The following is a 27731-nucleotide window of genomic DNA, read 5'->3' as shown; positions in this document are numbered from 1 at the left end:
GCTGTAGGATACCACAGAGTTTGGTATCGATCTGATACCAAGTAAATTAAGGGAAGTATTACAGATACTGATACTGATACTTTCAACCTATTAAGTGAGCTTATGTTGGGGAGAGCAGTGTGTCATGATTTATGAGCTGAATCATTGTACATTTGCCGTATTCTGAAAGCATTTTAATGAACACCAAACAGTCAAGAGTATGGACACACCTTCTCATTTAATGTTTTTCCTTTATTTTTACCACTATCTACATTGTAGATACATACTGAAGACATCAAATATATGAAGCAAGATATATAGAATTACTTAGAAAATAAAAAAAGTTGATAAGTAACTCTAAATATGTCTTATATTTTAGATTTCTCAAAGAAGCCACCCTTTGTTGACTGCGCTGCAAACCCTTGACCTTCTCTCAATAAGCTTCATGATGTAGTCACCTGAAATGGTTTTCACTTCACAGCTGTGCCTTGTCAGGGTTCATTTCTGGAATTTCTTGCCTTCTTAATGGTGTTGGGACCATCAGTTGTGTTGTGCAGAAGTCAGGTTTGTACACAGCTGACAGCCCTATTTGACAACTATTAGAATTCATATTATTGCACAAACCAATCAGCTAAGTAAAGAGAAACAACAGTTCATCATTAATTTAAGAACTGAATGTCAGTCAGTCCAAAAAATTGCTAAAACTTTCAATGTGTCCAAAAGTACAAGCAGAAGAGATTTGATTGGGCCAAGAAACACAAGGAATGGGCATTATACCAGTGGAAATCTCTGCTTTGGTCTGATGAGTCCAAATTTGAGATCTTTGGTTCCACTCGCGCCCTGTCTTTGTGTGATGCACAAAAGGTGAACGGATGGTCTCTGCATGCATGGTTCCCACCGTGAAGGAGGAGGTGTGATGGTTAGGGATGGGTATCGTTTAGGTTTTATCCGATACCAGTACTTTTGAAACGGTGCCGGTGCTTAAACGGTGCTTGAACTGGTGCTCGAACCGGTGCTTAAAGAATGGAGAACACAAACTTTGTTCAAAAGCCTCTTATGTTCAGCTGTTTGTTTTGTAAAAAGATAGCCTTTTCTGCAGCTATAGGGCATATATGGCATCACTCTTGGCTGGAAGCAGTGCTTAATCAATGGAAAAACTTTGTGCAAAAACCTCTCGTGTTTAATTGTTTTCCACTTTTTCTTTGGTCATTTTAGCCTTTTTGGCCAGGGTGAAGGGAGTATCTGCCATCAAACAAGAAGACAGACGCATGTAACTACGACGGTGTTTGCTAGTAATGTGCGCTGCTTTTCGGTCTGATTACTACCGTTTATGTCAGAACCGGTGCCATTATGGCACCGGATACCGGTACCCATCCCTAGTGATAGTGTGGGGGTGCTTTGTGGGTGACACTGTTGGGGATTTGTTTTTCTTTTTTAAGATCAAGCTGTCTTAGTATGCGTAGAGTGCTGAATCATTCTTTTAGCTATTGGAAAGTGATCTGCCTCAGAAGTCTGGGTTTTGCCGAGTTAGTTGCTGCCTCAATTTGCTCTCTTCTTTATTTTAATGGGAGAAATGTTTTGTCACTCATTCAAGTGACGTCTTCAGTCTTAGCAGTTTCCCCAAACAAACACAACTGACTTTGAGTTTATTTTCATGATCGTTAATATGAAAATTCTTAAGATCATTAACCAGTGGTCATAATAACATTCACATAGTTTTGGGGAATGACTGCAAGCACATCACTCGCCATATATTCTCGATATCACTGAACTTAATCCTAACCCAGTTAAGTCATTTTGCTTATTTTCTAGGTCACAAATGTAAATTGTGAGTAATCTATCGATTATTCAATAGACTCTCCATTGCCACCTAGTGGGCATTTAAGGTGTTCGGCAGGGGTTAGCCACAAGTGCAAGACCCTTGCAGCTTTAATCTTCTTTATTTCCTCTTGTTTGTGAAAGCTGAGTTTAATTGCACTACCACACCCGGGCCTGATTACTGCCAGGCCTGTTGAATCAAGAAATCGCTTAAATAGAACCAGTCTGATAAAGTGAGGTAGGCTAAAAGATCTCACATAGCAACACATCATCCCTGACCTAAAGAAACAGCTGATAAACAAAGGCATTGATGTTTATCAGTCTAGGAAGGGTTACAACATAATTTCTTTAGGGTTTAGTACTCCAGTGAACCAGAGTGAGAGCCATTATCCAAATGGAAAATCTTGGAACAGTGATGAACCATCTCAGGAGTGACTGGCCTACCAAAATGTCTCCCAGAGTACGCTGACAACCCATCTAGGAGGTCACAAAAGAACTCAGAACAACATCTAAAGGCCCCAGCTTATCGTAAAGTCTGCATAATACCACATCACTGCTAATCGAGCACTTTACTCTCAAACTGCAAGCGTACTTGTGGTTCCTTGCATATTTAAAAGTACTATATATGTATATATATATTAGGGGTGCAACGATACACAAAATTCACGGTTCGGTTCGATACTTTGGTGTCACGGTTCGATATTTTTTTGATACAAAAAAAAATGTTCATGCTTTTTTAATTTGTCATTTATTAAAATTATAAATATATATTTAACTCAAAAGTACAGTTTTTAAATTGAATGTTGCTGAAACAACAAAGTAATAAAAAAATAAATCTATCTGATCGAGAAATCACTCATCTTTGGAAAAGAGAGTTTATTACAGAGAAATGTCTCTTTCCAAAATAAAACCTATACTATACGCTTCTTCTGGGCTATATTCTCAGCAGCATATTAAACATATCAGGTCCCCATAAGGAGAATCATGTGCTAACGGCTGTCTAAATGACTCGGGTAAAGTTTGTAGCATGCGTGCTTGTTGTTTTTGTCTGCTTCCACTTGTCTTTGCACTAGGATGATGTCGGCGTAAATGTGCAGTCATATTTGTTGTGTTCCCGCTAGTGCTGTCAGCGTTAATCTGAAATGAGGTTAACGCCACAACACGTCAAATCTCCGTTAATGAGCTACCGCGGATCGCCCTGTGCGTGGGGCTGGATGGCGTCAACACGTTAACGAGCAAACTACGCTAACTGTAATTGAGCATTGCGCGGCACATCCGACATACAGTTTTACTTTTGTCCATGCCGCGCTTACCTTCAGGGTCATACTTCACATCAAGACCAAAATAGTTCCAAAGGCCAGATCTGAATGAGGGTGGGGGAGGTTCAATGTTGCCATGTTGCAACGAGCTTAGCTTCTGTCTTGTTAGCTTGCGCTGCGCTCAGTGGATCTGCGCTCCACAGTGCAGCCTAGGCGGAGTAGTCAAACGCAGATCCACTGAGCTGTCAACACAGACAGCATCGTCAGAAGAAAAGTTGATAAAATAAATTAAAAATTTTGTATTGTTCGATGCATATGTGTACCGAACCGAAAGCACTGTATCAAACGGTTCAATATCGAGACTCGTATCGATATTGTATCGTTGCGAGTATCGTTGCACCCCTAATAAATATATATAATAATATATATTTATTAGGGGTGTAATATATATATATATATATATATATACACACACACACACACACACACACACACACACACACACACACACACACACACACACACACACACACACAGAAAGTCAGCAGGTGAATATTGTGCAACATGGTGGGCATAAAATATTGTAGTTTTGAGGGATCCTGCGACGAGGCTGCCATACTAGGCGACATCTTTGTCAAAAAATGCAGCAGTTCAAAAAGATGTTGATCTAGCTGAGAGCAGTCTTTGATATGTGTTTCTCCATAAATGTAACTTTTCTTCACAACTACTGACATTATCAGCAACATTAATGCCACAACACCTTTAAAAAATCCTCAAAGAAGTATCTGTCACATTGTGTCTTAGCAGGAACAGGCTCCAATACTTCGACTTAAGACTGTCAGCAGTCTCAGTGGGACATGGGCCATTGCAATTGGTCATAATTCACCTATGACCTAATAAATATGTTTTTTTTTACCAAAAGAAAACCCATTTTGTTTTGTTTTTTTAATATTTATTTTGATAACTTTATATAAAACCTACAAATCCCTCATGGGCTGTTAAGGATGGGCTTGGTGTTAAAGCTCCAGTAGGTGTGATCATTTTGGTTCTCCTTATGTAAGGAGCAGGAAATGAAATATCATAGCCTTTATGTCTACTTCTTTATCTCTTTATCCCACAGCACCTCGACTCCTCATCTGTCCTCATCCAATACCCTCTTCCTATTTAATCCTCGGAAGTGTTGCCAGTCTGCTCAGTGGTCTCCCAGCAACGGAGAGCAGTGATTTTATAAAGACAAATGGTTGGGGAGAAGAAATGCTATCTATGCAAGTTGACCTTTTTAAGAGGAGGGAGGAGGAGCTTTTAGCAATGCCAGGGTTATAGCCTCTATTCTGTGTTTTAAAGGTTGAGTTGTTGCAACAGAGATCTCAGAAAATCAAATTTATTCAAACTAATTAACTATATTTTTAATGCTTTCCCTGTGTCCACTGATAAAGCATTTTATCTAGCTAGAATGAAAGCCTTTTACATTTAATTAATCCATAATTTACTGTTTATTTAACCTGTAATGCACAATGCATCATGGTTTTAATAAAGAGCTTGGGTTGGACGTTATCATTTCTCTGGGAAACTTCTATAGAGATTGAACTTACTTTCATGCACCAGCCACAGTCTGAGTGTTCATTTGGAGGTTTGATACTTACATGGGTCATTAAGGCTGAAGCTGTATGGACACACTACTAACTCAGTTAAACCAGTGCCTCTCTGTAAGTGGGACCTGAAGCTAACAGGTCCTACTCAAATTCTGAAATTCACACATCCACAAAAATAAAACTGTAACACCATCTCAGCATTGACATCACTCAGATTAGGTTATTGTACTTGGCCCTAAAAATCTTTGAAACATGATGTCTAACCAGATACTTACTCTAGATAGCATTACCTTGGGCTCCAGCAACACTGAGGAGTGTTTTTTTTTTAAAACTTTATTGTGCTTATTAAACAAACTACTACTTTCTTACATTTGCGCAATATCTCTAAAATTAGAAACATTGTGTCACCCCTGATGTTAAAAAAAACTTGTTTATGAATGTATTACTTTTTGGATGCATTTTATTATTGTCGGACTGTCTCAAAAATTCTAATAAGACTTCATGCCCCTCTTCTGTGGAACCAGCTCCCAGCTTGATTTTGGGGAATTTTGTCTCCATTAGTACAGGGTTTTTACCTCATATAAATATAAAGTGCTTTGCAGTGACTGCTGTTGTGATTTCGTACTATATAAATAAAACTGAATTGAACTCTTAAAGAAAGCCTTGCCGAGACTTGTGCAGCTATAGTTCTGCGAGGTACTATGTGTGCCCCTTGTGTATGAGAAAGAAAAGAGAGAAAGAAATGGTACACCAGTTGTCAGAGTGAATCCTTGTCAGATGAAGCGGAACAGGCCAGTTAAATAAAAATCCAGAGCAGAGATAGTGGGATTAATTGGCCATAATTGGTTAATGTGGTGGTGCTCTAGAATCCATTATTGTAAATGTAAAGTTCAACAACAACTCTGAACGAGATCCAGAGTGTAATTAAAGTGGTGGGTGGGCTCTTTTATAACTTTAGAGAAGCCAATTGAGTCTAATAATAGATTTAATGCTCTGTTGATTCTGTCACTTTCAGTAGGGCTGCTCGATTATGGCATAAATGATAATCACGATTATTTTCACTGAAATTGAGATCTCGATTATTTGACAATATTTATTTAACAATAACAATGTATTGAATAATGACTTTAAAGATTGTCAAAAAATAATATAAAATAATGTGCAAATACTGATAACAGTGCAAATGTTTGCAATATAAAAAATAAATGAAAAATGTAAACATCTATGTTTAGTGAACTTGCTCTGTGGTGCAGCTACGACACTGTAGCAAAGTTTACACACTATGTCTACTTGATCCACGTCTGACTCCGCGAACCCATAATGTTTCCACACCACTGAAGTTTTTTTTTTTTTACCTCTCTTTTCAACCAATGGCAGTCACTCTCCTCTCCAAATAACTTCTGCTTAGCTTTTCGAGCTTCCCTCGGGTCCTCTTGTTGTGACGCGTGTTTGAAACGCAGAGAGGTGCGCTCGATTTGCCACACGGAGCAGCGCAAGAGTAAAGCATGAGGGAGGGGCTAATAATCGGTTCAGTCATTTTTAATGATCGTTGAAAGCCCAGATCGTAATCGTGATTACAATTTGATTAATTGAGCAGCCCTAACTTTCAGCATCTATATGTATGTTAAAATCACACACAATAGTTATTTGATCTGAAGTGAGTACTAAATCAGAAAAATCAGGGTTTTTGAGTTTTCCAATTAGGATGGACAAGGCTAAGAGTTAGACTTTCAAATTAAAACTCCATCTGGGTCTATGGTTAAATTTACAATTTACAATAATGGATTACACAGCAGTTGGGAATAGATTTCACCACAGTAGATGTCTTTCTAAGTGTTAGAAGAACTCATTTAAAGATATAATTAATCGTCTTTTGTCATCTTCAATGCCATGTACAAACAGTGTGGAGCACTGAACTCTGCTTCATCCAAGGTCGATTATCGTGTTGATAATTTTACATCTTCACGGTGTCTGACCCTGGACACTGTAGTTCCTCTGAATAAGAAAGTCTTAAATCAGAAGTACTTGACTCCTTGGTATAACTCTCAAATGTGCACCTTAAAGTAGAATTAATAATTCGCAAGCTGCAGAGGAAATGGCATTCACTAATTTAGAAGATGGTAAATGGTAAATGGCCTGTATTTGTATAGCGCTTTACTAGTCCCTAAGGACCCCAAAGCACTTTACACATTCAGTCATCCACCCATTCTCACACACACATTCACACACTGGTGATGGCAAGCTACATTGTAGCCACAGCTGCCCTGGGGCGCACTGACAGAGGCGAGGCTGCCGAACACTGGCGCCACCGGGCCCTCTGAAAATTCTAGAAAGAGTAGTCGTCAAACAGCTAACTGATCGTCTGCAGAGGAATGTGTCAAGGTGAGCTGTGTGGCAGGCAGGGGTTGGACCCAAACGCTAGACTCAAAGATGGTAAACTTAGCTTAAAGTGTCCCAAAAAGTTGATTCTGTTCATCTGGACGTAGCTTTTTTTAGTGGGAGAAACTTTTCGTCACTCATCAAAGTGACTTCTTCAGTGTCAGTTGACTGCTGGTTTTCCCAACCTTATAAGCAGTACATTTGCACAATAACTGAGACTAGCCCACTGAATGAACAGTGGGCTGTGAGGTCAGTTCTTTGATCATTTAACTTAAAGTGTCAGCTTTACTGCTGGAAAAAATGAAATAAAACTAAGTACATACGTACTACAAGAAACAAACAAAAGATAAACTGGAACTAAGGATCTTGAACTTGGAGCTCATGACATGACAATACATTACAAATGTAAGTTTGAGTAGTGAAAATGTCCATACTGAGCACCATACTGGGCAGTGGGCACCTTGACTGGTCTGCAGCTTTGCAGACGCATATGCACTGCACTTTCTATTCTCACACCAGTTTGCACTTGTCTAATTTTCCTGCTTCTAATACATCAGCTTTGAAGACAAAATTGTTGCAGGTTTTTTTAATATACGTATATAATATAAAATGCAGGCATAGGTCGTGTCCAAATTCATGGGCTGCATCCTCCTGAGGACCCGGCCTTCACGGTCTACGTGGGCCGGGTACAGAAGGTTGGGTAGGCCGGAAGTAAACGGCTGTGGAATTGGACGGTCTAGCTTTCTGATTAGCGTCACCGCTGTCTCAGTGGAGTTTAATAAACTCGGCCGTCTGCTCCTTGCTATCTAAAATATAACAGGACACTGGCGTAAATTCTCGACCATCTCAGACTTCTGTTTAATCAGTTTTCTGTTTGACTAATTAATAAGAGTAATTTTAAAACTTAGTAGTGGCCGCCATTGACGGAAACTGGAGTTTGGCTGGGCCGCGCTATGAATTCTGGGATATGGTGGGCCACGAAGGACACACCTGACCCATCCTTCAAATTCGGGGAAAAGGAGGACGCATTTGTCGGCTGCATTCGGAGGAGTCTACGAATTTGGACAGCCTTCGGCGCGTCGCTGTGACGTAATCGGTGTACAAATGCGGCCTCAGGAGGATACAGCCCATGAATTTGGACACAACCATAGTCAGAAGATGTTCTGAACATGTAATTTGTTATGCTGGCCTCCCAAAGTGCACAAAAGGACTATTTATATAAAAAAAAAAACCAATACAAGAAAACATGGTAGATGGTAAAGCAGTCCCTGTCTACTTAGAGACAGAGACTCGTTTTGCATGCTCACACTGGAGGACTTTTGCTTTTGTACAGAGTGCAATTTTACCTTGCTTTGGTGGCCATGCTTGTCTTGTTGTCTTCTGCAGTTACTTGTGGAGGCAGGAAAATAGCTGCCACTGGGTTTTGGTGGGCACCTGGATTCGAATGAAACACCAAGGAGATGAGCACACAAGTCCTCCTGGTGACTCTGCTGCTTGTTGTGCTGTTTGGCCCATAACATTTTGTGAATCGTGCAGCTGTTGTAGCTGCTGGAGCCCTGTAATGTACCACCTCCTGGTTTTCCAGCAGACTTGGTGGGTCCCAAGCATATGAACTGATGAGTCCATTCCTCCCATCTAGCAGTTGTAGTCAGCCACTGCTGTGCGCCTAGGGACAGGGATCTTCCAACACTCAACATCTTCTCCCTTGTGCCATCACAACACTTTGTTAGCTGTGAAGACAGCGTGGAAGTTGCTGTAGATCAAAAGTTCTCTGGTGTCCATCCAACCATTACACTGGTTGGATGGACCTGTGGATTCTTTATCCACAGGTCTAAAAGTCAAAACCAGAATTAATGTGTACTCTGAATTGTGAGCTAGTGCAATTGAATTAGTGATGTTGTGGTATGTGAGTACTTCAAAATATCCAGCCTGGAAACATCTTTGGGCTTTAAAGAGATATGCAACTGAATGTCGCCTTCATAGCAGCGAGACTTGTCACTGAGACTTCCTTAAAGTGCTTAAAATGTGCTGAAGAGGAAGAAATCATAACAGAAACAATAAAGGCCCAAAACAGAACTTTATAGTAGAAGAAGTGGAAGAGAACCAGAACTTAAAAACAGCCACAGACAAGAAACATTGAGACAGATATCAGTAGGATCATCCAATACTAGACATTAGTATCTCAGCCTATTGATCAAAATGTTCAACAGTATCAGTAAGGCAGAGGTCAAGGCAGAACAAAACTTTGCCTGCATCAGTATGCAAAATGTCACTGGAGACTCTAAGAAGGGCTGTCTCTTTGGAACAGTTATAAGATGTAAACTGGTAAGTTTCAAATCTTAGCAGTAAACTGTAATTTTCAAATTGGTCTTTAAATTCTTTAAAGAAGACAAGGGTCAAGATTTTTTCAAAAAAGAGGGTGGATGACAACATTTTTTATTTGGTTTTTTTAAAAACCTGTCCTGTCCGGCAGTTTTAGCAAGCAGATTCAGTTCAGTTTTATTTATTTAGCACCAAATTACTATAACAGTTGTCTCAACGTGTTTTGTGTTGTAAAATAAAGAGCCTACAATGATACAGAGAAAAAAGAGAAAACCAATTAGATGAGCCCCTGTAAGAAGTGCTTTGGCGACAGAGGGGAGTGGGAAAAATCTCTTTTAACAGGAAGAAACCAGGCTCAGGGAGAGGTGGCAATCTGCCACCACTGTTTGGCAGTAAAGGGAGGAAGATAGGACAAAAGACATGCTGTGGACAGGAGCCAGATATTAATATGAACTAATGATTAAATGCAGTTCATTAAAATGGGATTCCTCCAGAAGCCTATTGCAGCATAGCTAATTGAGGATTCCAGGTCACCTGACCCTGCCCTAACTATATGCTTTATCAAAATGGAAAGTTTGAATTCTAATCCTAAAAGTAGAAAGTATGTCTGCTGCCCAAATCCAAACTGGTTGAACAAGGCTGAAGCCTCTTAACCCCCATTCCACTTTAAATACCCTTGGAAACACAAGTAAGCTGACGTGCTCTAATGGGGTGGTGCAGTACTTTGTTTTTAAATTCAATTTTGGATTTAACCAAGGAGCCAATAAAGGAAAATATGTTCTCGCTTCCTAGTCCCTGTCAGCATTCTGCTGCATCATTTTGGATCAGCTTTTCAAGGAGTTCGGGGAAACATCCTGATAATAATGAATTGCAGTAGATCAGCCTAGAGGTAATAAATGCATAAACTAGTTTTTATGTCTTTAAGACATTTCTGCAGGTTAACTAATTGGGGTGTGTTATCTGGCTTCATAGATAGATAAAGTTGGGTATCATCTGCATAGCAGTAAAGATGTATGCTATGCTTTCTAAAGACACTGTCTAGGGGAAGCATAAACAGAACTGGTCCTACCATGGAACCGTGTGAAACTCCGTTATTAACCTTAGTTCGCTACAAATTTAATTCTAGGTCACATTAATCTGGAGAGAATATCTGCCTCAATAAAAAAAACTGTTGGATGAATCTGTTTTAGGGGGAGCTCGGCTTTAGTCTCATCTACCTATGTGCCTTACAGGTGGCCAGGTGGTCTTTGGATCTCTGGCGACTTTTCAGGGAGCTGGAGAGCTGGGTCTGTTTCTGGGTATCTGTGTGTCTGTCTTGATTGGTGGTGGTGGGGAGCAATGGTGATTACTGCCTTGCTGTCCTGGGATGTTAGGTCTGGGATCCTTGTAGTCATTGGTGCTTGCACTGGGCTGGGTGGCTTGCCTCTTCTGCAGGGGTTGGGTATGGATCTGTGGCTCTGGCACTCAAACATGTAGGGTGGGTTGTCCTTAGTCTCCTTCAGAATGTCTGATTTACGCCTCTGGGGTCCTTGGTTGTCTGCAGGTCCTTTCTGAGGGGGAGGGGGGGGGGGGGTCTTTGGCTATTTGCCTCTCAAGTTTATCTGCACCTTAGACATTGAGGGTTTCAGGAGGGAGGTGTGGATGGGCTCTGTTGACCAGCTAGTTAGGCTGGCAGATGGAGTATGTAGCCACTGTAATTCTATCATTTTGCAATCTGCCCCTACAGGTTGGAGTGGGTGGAAATCATTGAGCCACGCACACGGGAGCATATGTATGCCAATCTGCTAACGGGTGAGTGCGTGTGGGACCCACCACAGGGTGTTTGCATCAAGCGTACCGGTGAGAACCAGTGGTGGGAGCTGTTTGACCCCAATACTTCACGCTTCTACTACTATAACGCCTCCACCCAACGCACAGTGTGGCATCGGCCTCAGGGATGTGACATCATACCCTTGGCCAAGCTGCAGACTCTGAAGCAGCACACAGATGCCACCATCACTCGTCCTCCAGGTGGCGGGCGGCGAGCATCTGCTGACAACAGCCCAGGACGGAACAGCGAAGTCAGCCGGGAAGGAAGCACCTCGTCCTCCCTTGACCAGGAGCTGTCCGAAAAACAAGGCAACAGAGAGGAGGCAGATAGGTAAGACTGAGTTAGTTACAGGTATACAGCACACTAGTACAATGCTTAGGGTAATGTTCAGCCATTGGCACTGTGCAACCTCCATGATGCATGAATTCTCATGAAATCATTTTTTATAAGCATGTGTGCAACATCCTCTAAGCTTTAGAGGAGAAAGACCACCCAGCTTGTTATCATTTCTCAGTTCCAAAGCCTGCGACAGTGCCTATATAACTGGTAGATTGTACGTATTGAAGGTGTTAGATCAAAATATGCTCCCATCCATGCAGTGTCTTTTTTGTAGATGTTTAAGTATTTCCACATACTGAAAAGATGCTGCTGATGCACACTCTGATCTAGTCTGTTCCCTGAACTCAAACTCTAATTTTAAAATTATTTTCAAACCTTGCTGAAGTTTAGAATCCAGTTGCTCTTTCCCTTTTGGTCTTTCTGCCTTTACTTTTGTTTCTGTAACTGAAAGGAATGCTCTGTTGTGATTGAGGGACTGGCTGGCTCACAGAAATATAACTTCCTTTGAGAAACCCTTTGGTTGCGTTTGCAGTATGCCTTAGGACATTACCCACTGGTATTTTAAACTGCTGTCCAATCACGTTTGCTGCATTTGGTCAAATCTGAGCAGAGTTTAGTCCTGCACAGTTCAGATTATATTCTACTACTGCTTTTAGCAGTGACGTCATCATTAAATGGTAGTGATCCCGTTCTGTTACAGGCATATTACTTCACATCATGAGCTTTTGCTCTCTTTCTGTATGCTTTTCTCTTCCCATCATTTAGGAATAAGTTAATCTTGGTTTTATTACCTTATAATAACAATCGCTTTCAGATAAATGTGATTATGAAGTATTTTTCTAATAATTACAAGATTAATTGTAACAGAGTAACTGGAACAGGAATTGATAAGCTTCAAAACGAACTTTAATATCCTCTAACATCTATTCTTTTCTTTTTCAAAATGTCTCTCCTCTCTTTTTTCTGTTCTCTTCTATCAGGACCTCTCCCTTCAGGTGGAATACTGGTACAAAAGAGCGAATGCTGATCAAGGTGACAGACAGAGAGCCTAGCTTCTTGGCTCATCAGGGAAATGGTTACTCTCCCTGTGACCCCTCCAGCCCTAGCACTCCTTCTGGAGGGGGCACCACCTCACGAGCTCGCTGTTCCTCTGGAGGAAACCCTTCTTCAGAACCTGACAGCTCCCCAGTTCTTTATGCCGACCGCCGTCAGTCTCCTTTTCTTAAGCGGGCAGAGCTGGGTGGCTCAAACACCCATCGACTCACTTCAGCTGACTCCCAGCCTCCTTCACCCCGCTACACCTATGAGCCCCCACTATATGAGGAGCCGCCAACAGACTTTCAGCCCCCACCCATCTATGAAGAGCCTCCTACTGACATGCACCTCTCTGATTCTTCTTCCTTCTACAGCACTGGCAAGTCACCTGCTCGAAAATCTTCAGTCCCCCTTTACCACTCCCCCAAGCAGGGCCAGTCACCCTATGGCCAGCTGGTTCTGACCAGGCAGAAGTGTCCCGAAAAGACTCAGAGTTTGGAGTACAGTCCTGTGGGCAAGGAATATGTTAAGCAGCTGGTGTACGTGGAGCAGTCTTCTTCCAGTCCTCGATTCAAGACAGCAGACCGTCTTCTGCGTTATGGCACAACCGGTGGCTATGGAAGTTCATATGGGGGGTCCTACACTCTGCAACACAGCCAATCTCTGATCAGAGACCCCCGCCTCCTGCTGGACTACAGTGGAGAGGGTGGAGAGGGAAGCCAGAGGTTAGTTTATGAGGACTCCATATCCTGGACGTCCAGCCAGACACATTCCCTCTCTTCTTCTTCTACAGCCAGGCCTGGGGCTTTCTCTCCCTCTGGCAACCGCAAACGCAAAAGCCGCAAGCCATCCCTCCCACAGGAACTGACTCGCTATGGGGAGTTGGAGCTTACTGGGACAGCATCTGAGGCCATGCTGGCTCAGGCCAGACTTGCTTGGGAGGCTCAGCAGGTGATGAAACAGAGGTGCAGTTGGGATTCTGGGCAGGGAGGTGGTGCTTCCCAAGCTGGCAGCTCTAAAGATGGCTATGAGAGTGACGGAGCAGTGCCTCTGCCATTACCGGGACCAGTGGTGAGGGCGTTCAGTGAGGACGAGGCACTAGCACAGAGCGATGGCCACCACTGGAAACGCAGTACCTTTGAGCGGCTGGGGTTCCCTCAGGCCCTCCTGGAGAAAAGCCTCTCTGTTCAGACCAACCTGGCCTCCCCTGAACCTTACCTTCATCCCTCACAGGTACTGCTGCATGCTAGCATTTTCTAGCCATATTTAGAAGGATAGGATAATTCCATTATTATTGCTTTTGTAGTTCAGTTACCATTGCTAATCTACAACAGCCTTACTTAATGGGGGATTTATTTTGTGTGTGTGTGTGTGTGTGTGTGTGTGTGTGTGTGTGTGTGTGTGTGTGTGTGTGTGAGAATAAATGTGTAAGAGATGGATAACGTAGCTCCACTTCCTTTGTACAAGAGTAAAGACAAAATTTCCCACTTATGGGGGCTGCCATCTTGATTTTTGGAGTCTGTAAGTCGTTGTGTCAAACTCCCATACACACACCCCCCCTTGCACTTTTCATGTGCCCGACAATCTGGTGGTGTATTTATTGGAACTGACGGCTCATTAAATTAAGGTAAATACAACCACATCCTGATATTTTAAAAGGCACCCAACATAACATACTATAGGTCTGTGCTACATAATTATGTAGCCGATAGTTTAAAGCATTAGCTAGCTTAGCAGTAGCTTAGCAGTAGCTTACACTGTCTCTTTCTCAAAATGAGTCCATGTGTGTATTTTTGTGTAACTGTAAAATGTTGTCAGTCGCAGCTTAAGTACTGTTGAAGTTCAGCGTATGTATCAAGTCAACTATGCTCAAAATGCACGGACATCTTTCTCCGCCCATTTTATGAAGGATGCATCGGTGTGGACTTGCATGTGCTTGGTACAGCCAATTATTCCAGAATGTATTTTGTTTGAAACTCAAAAGCAGCAATGGCAGATGAGAGTGGCCACAAACCTTTAAGTGACATTTAAAATATAACTGTTTCTGTGACACAAATAAATATTGCTGGGCATCGATTTTGATTTCTCTGATTTGATTCCAATTCACAAGGTCCTGATTTGATTCGATTCGGTTTTGAAATATTATAATTCTGATCATTTATCAGTACATATCCATATATAAAAACAAAGCTGACACTTGTGAGACTTCATCAGAGGTGTAAGCATCACAGCAGATGAATTTGTGTCGAAGTAACTGAGGATAAAATGCAGGAAAACATGAAGGAGATTTTGCTGGTCTAGCTTTTTATAGCAGACAACCGCTTTAAAAATATTCTGCAGTAGATCAGAAATGGAAGAAAACTATGAATCAGCATATGAACATTACCTGATGCTGCTGACGTGAAGCAGAGCAAAGTTACAGAGGTTTTATTAGAGACACAACTAAGAGTTTTGCAATTTGGAATCATTTCTTTGTATTAGACAGCAGAAATGAGGCTAAATTATATATTTCAAATACGTATTATCCTCTCTGGTTACCCTGGTATAAATGCCACTTAATTGCAGTACCTCAGAGCTGAAATAAAGGTGATCTTTCTCCTCTCTGACAGACTAGAAGTTCTGAAGTTCTGCTCTTACACTTTTTGTACACCTCTGCTGACACCTGAAATGTGAACTGTTTAAAGAAAAAACTTTATATACTAACAGATTATCCATTACTGTAAAAACCAACAATAACCTTTGACTCAGTGGGGGGTTTTAAATGGAGAGCTGCAACGATGAGATAATAGTGCCGTTCTGAGGGGTATACATTGAATGAAATTCAACACAGTCTGTCTTGCTTTGCATTAGCTGACTCTATAATACGTAAAACCTTAGTTGGAAATAGTGGGTATCACAATGGTGGTTATGAAGTTTTTCCACTAAGCCAAGCTTTCTGCTTCAAGCTTTCAGTGTACTTGGATAAAAATTGGTGTTTCGTAGATCTCTGTGGAAGAAGCCAAGCTGTTCCTTACTAAAACACAAAACGATCCCCACTTCAGTCAAAGATGTTACCAGATGATTAAAAAAATTATGATGGTGCACTGCACACTACATGCTTAAAATAAAAGAATCTGTGAAAATGTGGCGCTTCCAGATGATTTTTAAACTAAAATTGAACACAACCACTCCCGACCAGGTTAAGGGCTCAGTACAAGTTACAAGTAAAAAGATCCACACGGAAAACTGACTTTCAGCTAGGGTGTACTACAAAGCCAGTACACCCTAGTTCAGTTGTGATGAATCATGGTCACTGGCAGGAAAACAGCAAAACATATGGAGACACATGCTAGTCACATTTCTTTATTAATCGTGTTACTTTTATTTTGGTCGACATCAGCAGTGTTATCACCAAACTGAGGTATTAGCAAAAAGCTGGACTGATACTACAGGCAGCTGATGATGAGCTTGAGCTTAAGAAGAGAAGCCTGTTAAAGAATAATGCCCATAATTAAAGCACAGTAAGGATAACACTAGTCCGTGACCAGGCAGGCCCAATGACTTTTCTGTTTCTCATATAAAAAAGAGGTTTTAGTGCCTCATTTTCAGTCCCCTGCTGCAGGTCTTAACATTCTTCCAGAAAGGATGTGCTCTAAGCCTTTGTCAGAGCAGTGATTTAATGAACATATGCAGAGGCTCAGACATGATTGCTGACGCGCTGAGAGAAGATGGAAGAAGGATGGGCTGTATGTTTCCTTACATACTTAGGGACCGTCTCTGTGTTTACCAAGAGGCTGTACAGACTGCAAAGACTCGGTTTATCTCAAACCTAATGTCCACAAATAGACACAAGCCTCAGGTACCATCTTGTAAACCTTTCAACCTTCACTCTTGCTGCTATCCTTTCGCCACAAATAACTCCTGACACTTGTCTCCAGCAACTCTACCCTGGCCCCGTCTCTTTTCCACCTCTCTTGTGCCCTGTCCATTGCTCTGGAAATATTACTGATTAACTGAGGAAAAAATAAAGTTATTTTGCTTGCTTAAAAATGAGGCAAAAACAAGTTGTGACAAAAAAAAAATTCTAGATAGTGATTCCTGGACTCCAGTTCAGAAAGGTCTACAGAGGGTTTCTCCACACGAAAACTCTACAATTCGTCCAGAAATCTCGTGCAGAGGTGAGTCGAGGTCATTAAATCAAAAGCACATGAACATGTAATACAATACAAAATACTGCATAGAGTGCACTATACAGGTCATCGAATGTTCAAGATGGGCTTTACATCCGCCAACAACTGCTCACACTGTCAAGGCAATACAGCAATACACCAGACAATTACATCCACACTCTTTGGTTCTGTCCACCAGTGCAGAAGTTTTGGCACGAGATATGTGAAGACTTATCAAAGTGTCTGAAATGTAAAATTCCAACCTCCCCTTTAGTATGCTTGTTGGGAAATTTGGATGATGTCACTACAGAAACTAATACAGTCCACATGGTTTTTACTGCCCTATGCATCGCCAAGAAAACGGTCCTCATGAACTGGAAAAATAAAAATAATCTTAATTCTAGCCAATATAGAAACTATCTAATAGATCACATTAGTCTCGATATAGCCTCTGCCACCACATTAGATCAATCCCTCTGGGCTCCTTTGATCGGCTCCATCACCTAGCGGGGTTGGGGGGTCGTGGTTTGGTCCCGCCTTGGCTATTGTGGTTGATGTGGAGGTTGGGATGGGCTTAGGGCACCTGGAGGACCCCTAGAGACATTATCCCTGGAGGGCTTAACCCGGGGGTTGTGTTCATAACCTGGTTAGTGGCTCTGGTCGCTCTCAGAGGTTGTTCTCCTCGTGGCCGCGTGCAGCGGGGCTGGAGGATGGTCTGTGCTGGCGGACGTAGGTTACTGGCCTGGTGGCCTGGCTGCCCCTGAGTGGATCCGGGGCGGGCGTGGGGGTTTGGGGTTCGGGGGTGCTTCGCCTCCGTGCTGGGGCTCTGGCTGGGCCTTGGGGGCTTCGGTCCTCGTCGGTGTGTCGCCGAGGTTGTGGGCGGGTGGGTGCACGGGGGCTCAGCCCTGGCGCAGGGGGCCTCTTATGGACTGATTCTTATATAGCGCTTTTCTACTCTCCCGGAGTACTCAAAGCGCTCTATACAACATGCCACATTCACCCAGTCACACCCATTCTCACAAGCACTTTATCTATACTTAGTGCTATATTTAACTACATTCACACACATTCATACTCCGATGGATGCATCGGAGAGCAACTTGGGGTTAGTATCTTGCCCAAGGATACTTGGCATGCAGACTGGAGGAGCCTGGGATCGAACCTCCAACCTTCCGATCAGTAGGTGACCTGCTCTACCTCCTGAGCTACAGCCATCTTATGCATCGGCCTAACCGGGGGGCTCTTCAACTGGCAGGGAGGTTGTTCCATCTTTGCAGGAGTCCACTCTGCAGGTGGGGGAGAGACATAGGAGAGGTGGAGAATAAACTTAACCTGGGTGTCTGTGTCTTGTGTAGTCTGGGAGATGATTGAATGTTGGGGTGGGTACAGTTTCCTCTGCGGTGGGGTAGGGTGGGCTGCCCCGGGTCCTGTGGGGCTTGGCGGTGCTGCTGCCGTAGGCCCCGGTCTGGATGGGCCTGGGCTCCCTTGCCTTGGTGGATACCAGAGGACGGGGGTGCCTATTGGGGTCAGCGGGGGAGCTGGCCCTAGGGAGGGACACCCTCCCCTCCCTTCTTTTCCTCCCCATCCCCGGCTGCCTCCCTCTTCCCGCTCCACCACACCCACCCACACAGGTAGGGCTTTGGGGTGCGGGTGTGTCACCAGGGTGCAGGGGAGACATTCCCCCCCCCCTCTGTCCTCTTCTGGCCACCTGTGCCTCAATTTTATCTCACAACTTAGACATCCACATTACTTACACTCTCATAACACACACACACACACACATACATACATATATATATATATATATATATATATATATATATATATATATATATATATATAGGGCCTTGAGGGTGGGCACGTTAACGGCGTCCAGTAGACGGTCTGTGTATTCAAACCTACCTCTGGCGCCGGTGCCCACCTCTCAATTTTAAATCCATGTAGACATTGAGGGTTCTCGGGAGGGGCCGTGCTAACACCTGCTGCTCTCTGGCAGCAGCACCATGCTCTCCCTTGTTTTAAACACACTTTAGAGCAACACGCAGCAACACTACACTTGAGCGGGAGGAGGAGGGTATGGGGTCTTAACACACCCCCGTTCTCTGCTAGCCATCGGGGCGGGGGGGCTGGGAAGAGATGCTGGCTGTCCGATTGGCCTCCCTGCTGCTGCGGAGCCTGGGGCGGTCTGCTAGCCTCCACCCTGGAGGGAAGGGTAACATCTCTTGGGTCTGGGTGCCGTTTCCCCCTCTGGGGGCGAGGATACCTGGACCCGGGGTATAGAGTATGTTTGGGGAGTGTGATTGTGTGTACATGTCCATTTACGTTTATTCCTACGTTGGGTGAGTGCTGAGTGTTTGTATATGTGTGCATGAGGGTGGGAATGCATGTCTGTGTCTGTGTGTGCCTGTTTGTCTGTGTCTATATGTCAGGTCGGGTCTTAGACTCCACCTCTCTGGGAACTCCCAGGCCCTCCAAGTGTGGAGGCCTATCTCCCCTCACCACACTCCCTGCCGGTGACTGATGCCCTCAGGGGTCGGTGCATTGTTGGTTCTTGGTGTCCGGGGCTGGGCGCTCAGGTCATGTGCCAGCTCACTCCCGGTGGCTACTTGGCGGGGCCTGGCGCCTGCTGCTCAGTCAGGCCTCTTCCGGGGCGCGGAGGGCCCTCGGGCCTCCGGCCTCTGTGCCTGCGGCTCGGTTCACTCTGGCACAGCTGGCTGCCGGCGGGCACGCCGGTGCAGCCCCCTCTAGTTTCTGCCCGGTGGCTACTGGGTGACCCCTCGTCTGGGGATCCTCAGCCCTTCCCATGAAGGTGGCACGGATGCCCCTCCGGTGGTCCTCCTTGGGCTCTTGCACTCTGGGGCCTCTGGATGTCTGGGGCCTGGATCTCCTCCATGCCTGCTTCATGCCCTGGGGGACAGGGCTATGGCTCTCTACATCCTCTTGCAGACCATTACATGGGGAAACCATTTGAATACAAGCGCGCCGATCCACACAGGTGTGCACACAGGTGTTCACTGTTTGTAGACTTAAATCACACCTTTCTTGGCTGCTACTTCAAAGCACATTGTGCGCTGTCTGTCCTGCGTGCTGCACAACAACATTCAATATTTAGTATTTACTGCTGTTTACACTTAGCTAGATTAATGCGATGGTGTTGTGTATAGTATGTTGCTTTGTTTTTTTTTTTTTTTGCTTGTTTTCTATTCTTTTTCTCTCAACAGGTGATCCCGGAGATATTTTTCCCCCCCCCCCCTTTCTCACTGTCCCTCTCCCCTTCTGTTTTTCTTTTCCTTCCTCTTTCTTTCTCCCTTTCCTATCCCTCACTCATGTCTGTCCCGTCTGTAACAACTGAAAATAAAATAAAATAAATAATAAAAACAAAGGTCGATCAAATGGACCAATACGGCAATGCCATGATGATCCATTTGGCAAAATAAATCCATTGGGTATCCTTGTTGGTCTTCAGACAACAATTCTGACGGCTAAAGAACCAAATGGGACAGGCAAAAAAAAAAAAAAAAAAAAAAAAAAAAAAAGCACATGAACATTTAGGTAATTGCCATTAGCTTAGCGACAAGGTGTAGAATGAAGGTCTTCCTCAATCTTAAAGAGTAAGCAGCAAATCATATGATTAGAATTTTATAGATTGTATTCATATTGGCCAGATGTCTACAATTATCAACCAGGGAGTCATCAGGCAGCCCTTCTTATACAAAAGATGCATGACACCTTGATAAAAGGTGAGTCTAGAAGTCTCTTATGCAGCCTTTTTGCAAACTTTTTTATGCGTGGGAGTGAGCAGGTTAATTACACAGTGCAATTGTGGCAAGAGGTAGAGTCGTTAGTGAGCTCAGGTGGAATAAAAGAAAACTTCTTTCTAGTGTCCAAAACAGCACTGTCTGTTCCTATGATCAGCATCACAACCTTTTACTTTGTAAAACAAATGGCAGCTGATAGGAGCAGCTTTTTCCCCTCGTGTTGGAGTTTGTTAAAGATGTGATTTAACCTTTACGTTTTCCAAGTGAAAAATCGACAGAAAGTCAGGAGCTGTTTCTCAATACCCAAGAACACAAGTTAGTACTTGTTCTTGCTTGTGTGGACTTCCTGAGAACAGAGAATCCAGCACAATCATTCTACAAATGGAGGCAGTACAGTTGATAACATCTCAGCTCAGCTCAAGTGTGTTTTTACTGTCATTCCCTCCCAATTTCATTGATTAATATTTACAATAGAAATTACTCGATTTCCTTAGAATTAAACTAGATTATTTGTGTTTTTAAGCACTTTGACAAAATGTGTGGCTATAACAGGATCATTGATGTAAAATTGATTAAAAAAGATGCAGTAAAAACTGGACTGATTTATTCATTACATGCATACACGCGCCATATAAACTACATTATCTAGAGATGCTGATTACTATTATATAAATCCTTTTTTTAGATGTACAGAACATCTGCCCTCCTTTAGTGTTCATGGCCGTTGTCTTCTAACATTCAGAGATTTACTGATCTGCTTCATAGTGTCTAAGCTGACAAATGAGTATTAGGACCATATGAAGAAAAAAAATTATTGATCTTTTTGAGAGTAAAGTTAAAATACTATTTTTAACCCTGGAGAACCCATGGGGTCAGAGCCGATCCCATTGGTTTTCTAGGGAAACCATGGGGTCAAATTTGACCCCATGGTTTCTCCAGGGTTAAGAAAAAAGTTTAAATGTGGAGGTTACCATTGTTCCAAGGCAGTCTTCCTTGGAACAACCATATACCCCCTTTAAAATGCGTTGTGTAGATAAGTTAGTAAAATCGTACTTCAAAATAGGTTTTAGTTGCAAGAAAGGAAATTATTTCCTTTTTTAGCAAACACAGTGTGGTGATAAGTATAAGGATGGGTCAGAAAGCTGCGTCAGATCAGAAGCAAAAAGCACAAAAATGTAAGAGTTGGCCTGATTTGTATAAAATGAAGTGGCTGGCAGTGGACAGATGCAGGGATACCGATGGATACACTTTTTTCAATGAAAAGGATGTATGTTTTATCACAAGACACAGTAAGATGGCTGATCAATTTCTTCCACTAACTCATCTACATAAGGCATTTTCTAGAGCGTATAGCAGCCTACACATAACGTCCATATTTTGACTTTTTTCTTGAAACCGAATGTTAACTTCGAATTATTCCTTCTACCGCTTGACAATATCCTTAGTCTGCTGACTTAGTCCTTAGTCAGCAGCAAGTCACCCGCACTATACACAGTGTAGGTAGAGCACTGTTTTCCCGTCCCGAGTCGCCTGACAGTATGCTAGAATTTCTTTGAGGCAGTCCAAAAGTCTTTGTCCGTGGCCTCTCCAAAAGAATAAAATTGCAGAAACAAGCAGCAGAAATAAGCTTTCTCCAAAGGGTGTCTGACCTCTCCCTTAAGAAATAGGGTGAGTTTGGTCATCCGGGAGGGGCTCAGAGTAGAGCCGCTACTCTTTCACATTGAAAGGAGCTGAATGAGGTGGGTTGGGGATCTGTCAAGGATGCCTCCGGGCACAGTCATTACATCACTGAAACACAAACTTCATCTCTCTTAATAAAAACATTAGACATGTACAGTTCAGTCTGCATATTGAACAGAAACAAACATTTCAGATGTTACAACTGTCTTGTTAATACCGTAATATTTCAAACCTTACAGTTTCAGCCGTCATCTGTCATTGCCGCTTTTTATTTTGGATGAAATGCATTCTGAAAAACTTGGCTGCACCAAGCACACAAAGGTCACCCCAGTGCATGCTCAGCAGAATGGGCAAAGTGAGAACACATCTGGATGTTTTAAGCCTGCATGACTTGAATTGAATTGGAGTAGTACTTGGGCTGCAACTGATGACATTTCACAAGTCCACAAGAATACAGGTATACACAAGTATGTATATTGAGAAACAACCAAGATCTTGAAGGACTGCACAGGAGCGCACCTCAGGTAGGTGAAAATCCCTCTCGCCCCTCTGTCCGAGGGGATAAGGACAGACACACGTAAATTTTAAAGAAATTTAATGGCAGCTGGAGCTGCGTGATCATTTACTGTAAAAAGCGCAATTAACTTTACTGTAAACATTTTTTACATTCTCTCGTAATTCGATTTACAATAAAATTGCTGTAACTGGATTTTACTGCAGTTTGCTATGATTTTATTTACAGTAAAGCTACAGTAAATTTTATTAACAGTAAATTTACTGTAAATTTAATATACAGTATTTTTTTGGTAATTACAGCAACCACTGTGAATTTAAATGAGCTTTGCTGTAAATTCAACAGCAAATTCCTGGCAGCAGGACGTTATTTTAGAATTTACAATAACCAACTTGCTATATTGTCTATATTTTACAGTTACTGTATTTTTTTTAAACTATCTGTATTTAGATTATTTGTAGCATATCTTTATTTAAAGTAATGTGCTTTACTGTATCTTTATTTATAAAATTCTTAGTGTTCTCCAGTTTAATTTATACTATTGCAGGACTAAGATAGTAAAGCACTATAAACTACATCTGACTCCTGTTCCTTCAAAAAGCAGTTAGTCATGAATATTTCTCCTTAAAACATGCTTTTTAATTTTTGAAAGTACAGTTTACAAATGTGTAAGAAAAAACTGACGTGTTTATAGCAGAAACTGAAAACATTCTGTCGTTATAATATGTAATATTCAATACTGAACTTTGATACAGTACTGTATATTTTATTTAATTCTTTTCATTTATTTTTGAAGAAAAGTTTATTTCAATGTTTTCACATTTCAGAGAACATAATATTAGATTCAGCGATTAGTTTTAGTTGGATAACCTTATCAATTTCCTGCTTTAATTCTAATGCCGCACCCATATAATTTTTTTTTTAAATTGATATACAAACAAACATAATATAATCATAGTGGTTCTTACACCTATGATGCCTTTGAAAATCTTTCTTTTGTTCAAAGCTGTTATTTCTAAAGAATGACTGGACTTTGTTGCTCGAAATAACTTTGTCAATATTGACAAATTAAAATGTCAGTCTTGAATTTGCTACCTGAGTGTTAATAAGTGCTAAAGAAACTTTATAAATGTTTTGCAGCGGCGGCACAAGATTAATTGTCTGTTTCCTCACTCCCTCTCTGTTTGTCCAACTTTAAGTCAGAGGACCTCGGAGCTTGTGCCCAATTTGAAGCCAGTCGAAATGCAAGGAATATGATGCCTAGCGCCAGCTGTGGCATTTTCCCAGAGTTCACCCTGAGGAAGCCGTCCTCGGAGACCGACATTGAGAACTGGGCATCCAAGCACTTCAATAAACACACACAGGTATTCACAAAAATATAAAACACAAGCCTGTTTCCTTTTAGTGATTCTGAACCTGATATCTCTACTGTATAAAAACGCTTTATGTATCCTATACTTTATTCTAATGGTCTGTTTTCAAGATCTCTAAAGGAAAAGGTCATTTAATTTTTACAGTTATCTGACTATTTAACATTATCCAGTTCATGCTTTTAATTAATTAATTTCTATGCATGTGAAACAAATAAATTAACAGTCAATTAACATTATAGTAAGACTGTAATAACAGCATTGCATTAATAACACTGTTGATTTAAATGATTCTGTTGATGGTCTCACATACTGACAGTAAAAAGGTTTTATTTTATTAAATAGACAGTAATTATCTACCCAAAGCGTAGACACACCTTTGGATCTTCAGGTTGGGGGTGTCTGTATTCAGAAAGGGTCCCTATGGCTACACCCCCTATGCTAATAAATCATACTTCACATACAAGCGAAGACATACCGACTCGGACTTGCCTGGATTCAAAAGGTTAGGTCAGGTGTTGACGAACCAGGACACACTAATGAGAAGTGTGCTGCTGGAACATGAAGGCACAAGTGGGCAAGAGATGAACACAGGGCATTGTTGGAATGCTACTACACAAGTAACCCCAGCAGAAGGGGTTACTTGAACAGGATGTGCAACCTATGGATTTTATGATACCCGAGCAAGGCACAGAAAGGAATTGGGAGGAATACCAAAGGAGGGAAGGAGTACTGGTAAACAGAGCAGTGGCCTGAGACTGCAAGGCTAGGCTGACCAACCTGTGCACTGCCTGGATTGACTACAAGAAGGCTTATGACTCGATGCCCAACACCTGGATCCTGGAATGCCCAGAATTGTACAAGATCAACAGGACTCTCAGAGCCTTCATCAGGAACTCAATATGTGACATACAACACTAGAAGCCATCTTCAAGCCCATAGCACAGGTTGCCATCAAATGCTGGATCTACCAAGGAGATGCACTGTCCCCACTCCTATTCTGTATAAGCCTGAGCCCCCTCAGTGAGATCATTGACAAGACTGGCTACGGACTTGTTCACTGGTTTGATTACTACGGAATGGAGCAATCTCCTGCAGAGGGTCAGGCAAGTTCTAAGAAGTCAGCTGAACGGTAAGAACAAGATCCTATCTGTAGGTAAGAACGCCTATGCCCAGGCAGCAGAAACCCAAGAAAGAAGAGGAGGAACCAACATGAAAAGATAGACCCCTGCATGGTATGTACCACCGGCAGATAGAGGAAGTGGCTGACATCCAGAAATCCTACCAGTGGCTGCAAAAAGCTGGACTGAAAGACAGCACAGAGGCACTAATCATGGCAGCACAGGAACAAGCTCTGAGCACAAGATCCATAGAGGCTATCACACAAGTGCAGGCTGTGTAAAGATGTCCCTGAGACAATCCAGCACTTAACAGCAGGATGCAAGATGCTAGCAGGGCATACATGGAACGCCATAATCAAGTGGCCGGCATAGTGTACTGAAACATCTGTGCCGAGTATGGCATGGAAGTCCCTAGGTCAAAATTGGAGGTGGTAGAGCTAAGATCCTGTGGGACTTCCAGATACAGACAAAATGGTGGTGGCTAACCAGTCAGACATAGTGGTGGATTAACAAGCAGAAGAAGACGACCATAGTGATGGATGTAGCGATACTGAATGACAGCAACATCAGGAAGAAAGAACGCAAAAAGCTTGAGAAGTACCAAGGGCTCAGAGAAGAACTGGAGAAGATGTGGAGGGTGAAGGTAACAGTGGTACCTGTACCTCCGAGTGGTAATTGGAGCGCTAGGTGCGGTGACTCCCAAGCTAGGCGAGTGGCTCCAGCAGATCCCAGAAACAACATCGGAGATCCTTGTCCAGAAGAGCGCAGTCTTGGGAACAGCCTTTGGACCTTTGTTGTCTTGATGTCAGCAGCTTGTGTCTCCTCCTTTGACCAGCTTGTTATCCCACTTTGTTACTATCAACTGCACTTCTCCAGTCTGAATGACATTCCAATGTCACTGCTGCAGATCCCAGTGGTGTGGGTCAGTGAATCGATGTCTCAATAACTCCTGGCATATAGCTTGATGTTGTTGGTATTAGAAGCCAGTCTTGTTAATCGTCTCACTGAAGGGGTTCAGGCCTATGCAGAACAGCAGTGGGTACAGGGTAGATCCTCAGTATATCCTGCATTTGATGGTGACTTGTGTATTTGGGTTGAATTTGACCTCAAGTGTTTTTTGCCACATCCTCATCAAATTCCTGATGAAGGCTCTTGAGGTCATGTTGATGTCGAAGGCATTCCAGGATCCATGTGTAAGCCACTGAGTTATATGTTTTTGGGCGGTGCACTGGTTGGTCAGTCTGGTCTTACAGTCTTGAGTGACAACTCTGTCTACCGGGGGCTGGGACCCTCTGGTGTTTCTGCCGGTTCCTTCCTGAGCCCCGCTTTTGCTAAATTATTATACCTAATAATGAATGCAACCTGTAAGTTGCTACAGTGGACAATGAAACAGACAGTAACAACAATCCTCCGCACGGTCATTTTGATTTCAATCTGTTTCTGTTTGACCATCTGTTTCCCAGATGGTTAAAGCTTGCTTCCAGGTTGTAAATTAGAAGGTCTAACCCAGATGGATTTAATGTGTTTATGAATGGTAGCAATATCTTGATGAAATGCCTGTAGTTATGTAAAGTACATGCTAATTTCTCGAAGGTCAACCTTTCTTGCTATATTCAGTAGAGGCATATTCAGCTTTGCACTGTCAGTAGTTTATACACTTGGTGCAGCTGTTGCTAAAATTTAGTGAAAGAGTGATAACCTCATATCATATCCAAACTGATAATCTTTACCTTTCACTTAACTTAAAAAAATATCTCATAGCCTTTTAGGGCTATGAATATGTAATAAAAAAAAAAGGGAAAATGTACAACTATAATTAAATTAAATACAATTTTAATTTATACAATGTCAGTTCATAGCAACGGGTTCTTCAATGGCTTTATACTGTATAAAAAGACCTTAATGAATTCAAGATGATCCCCATTAACAAGTATTTGGTGACAGTAGTGCAGAAGAAATCCTTTTAACAAGAAGACACTTCAGGAAGATGCTCAGGGAATGGCAGCCATAATTCTCTGCTGAGACAAGGTTAATTAAATGTCAGTTGCTCTCTTAGCATCTGTTTCTGTGTCACTTAAACAACTTTATATTTCTCTCAATCCCTTATTTCTTTCCTTAGGGTCTTTTTAGAAGAAAGGTCTCTATTGCCAACATGTTGGCCTGGAGCAGTGAGCCTATCAAGAAGCCCATGATTGTGACTTCAGACCGCAGCGTGAAAAAGGAGGCAGTCGAGATCTTTAAACTCATCCAGACCTACATGGGAGACCGTCGCTCCAAGGCCGACCCCCTTGCTGTGGCTCTGGAGGTGAGTTTTTCTAACTTTCTCATTATGTCCTTATAAATAATTTTACTTCAGCACCTTCACTAGAAAACTGACACTGAGTCCAGAAGTTTGGTACAGTGCGTACACAGCCACTGTGCTGTTTTTAAATAAGTAAACTGGCCAAATATAGGCCAAAAGAAGAACTGGAAGGCCAACAACCCTATCTACACTAAAGAAGGATAATATGAAAAAAAATATCCAGTGACCTGAAACATTCAGACTTTTAATGGAATAAAGGATCATTTTTAGTTTTAATCATCATCAGAATCATAGAATAGAACAAG

The 27731-nt window shown here is 42.3% G+C and overlaps 1 protein-coding gene across 2 annotated transcripts in view; it reads left to right on the top strand.

Moving 5' to 3' along the window:
- Nucleotides 1-27731, top strand: part of arhgap39 (Rho GTPase activating protein 39) — a 70780-nt gene that overhangs the window by 21825 nt on the left and 21224 nt on the right. For both annotated transcript variants that reach the window (XM_006781105.3, XM_087830363.1), the window contains exons 2-5: nt 11076-11489; nt 12479-13766; nt 23833-23997; nt 27244-27429. In XM_006781105.3, the coding sequence (XP_006781168.2) occupies nt 11076-11489; nt 12479-13766; nt 23833-23997; nt 27244-27429 (2053 nt within the window). The remainder of the gene's footprint in view (nt 1-11075; nt 11490-12478; nt 13767-23832; nt 23998-27243; nt 27430-27731) is intronic.

Source organism: Neolamprologus brichardi, chromosome 17, assembly GCF_056152115.1.
Source record: "Neolamprologus brichardi isolate AB-2024 chromosome 17, ASM5615211v1, whole genome shotgun sequence".
Lineage (NCBI taxonomy): Eukaryota > Metazoa > Chordata > Actinopteri > Cichliformes > Cichlidae > Neolamprologus > Neolamprologus brichardi.
The sequence above is the reverse complement of the archived record's forward strand: the minus strand, read 5'-3'. Positions and strand labels throughout refer to the sequence as shown.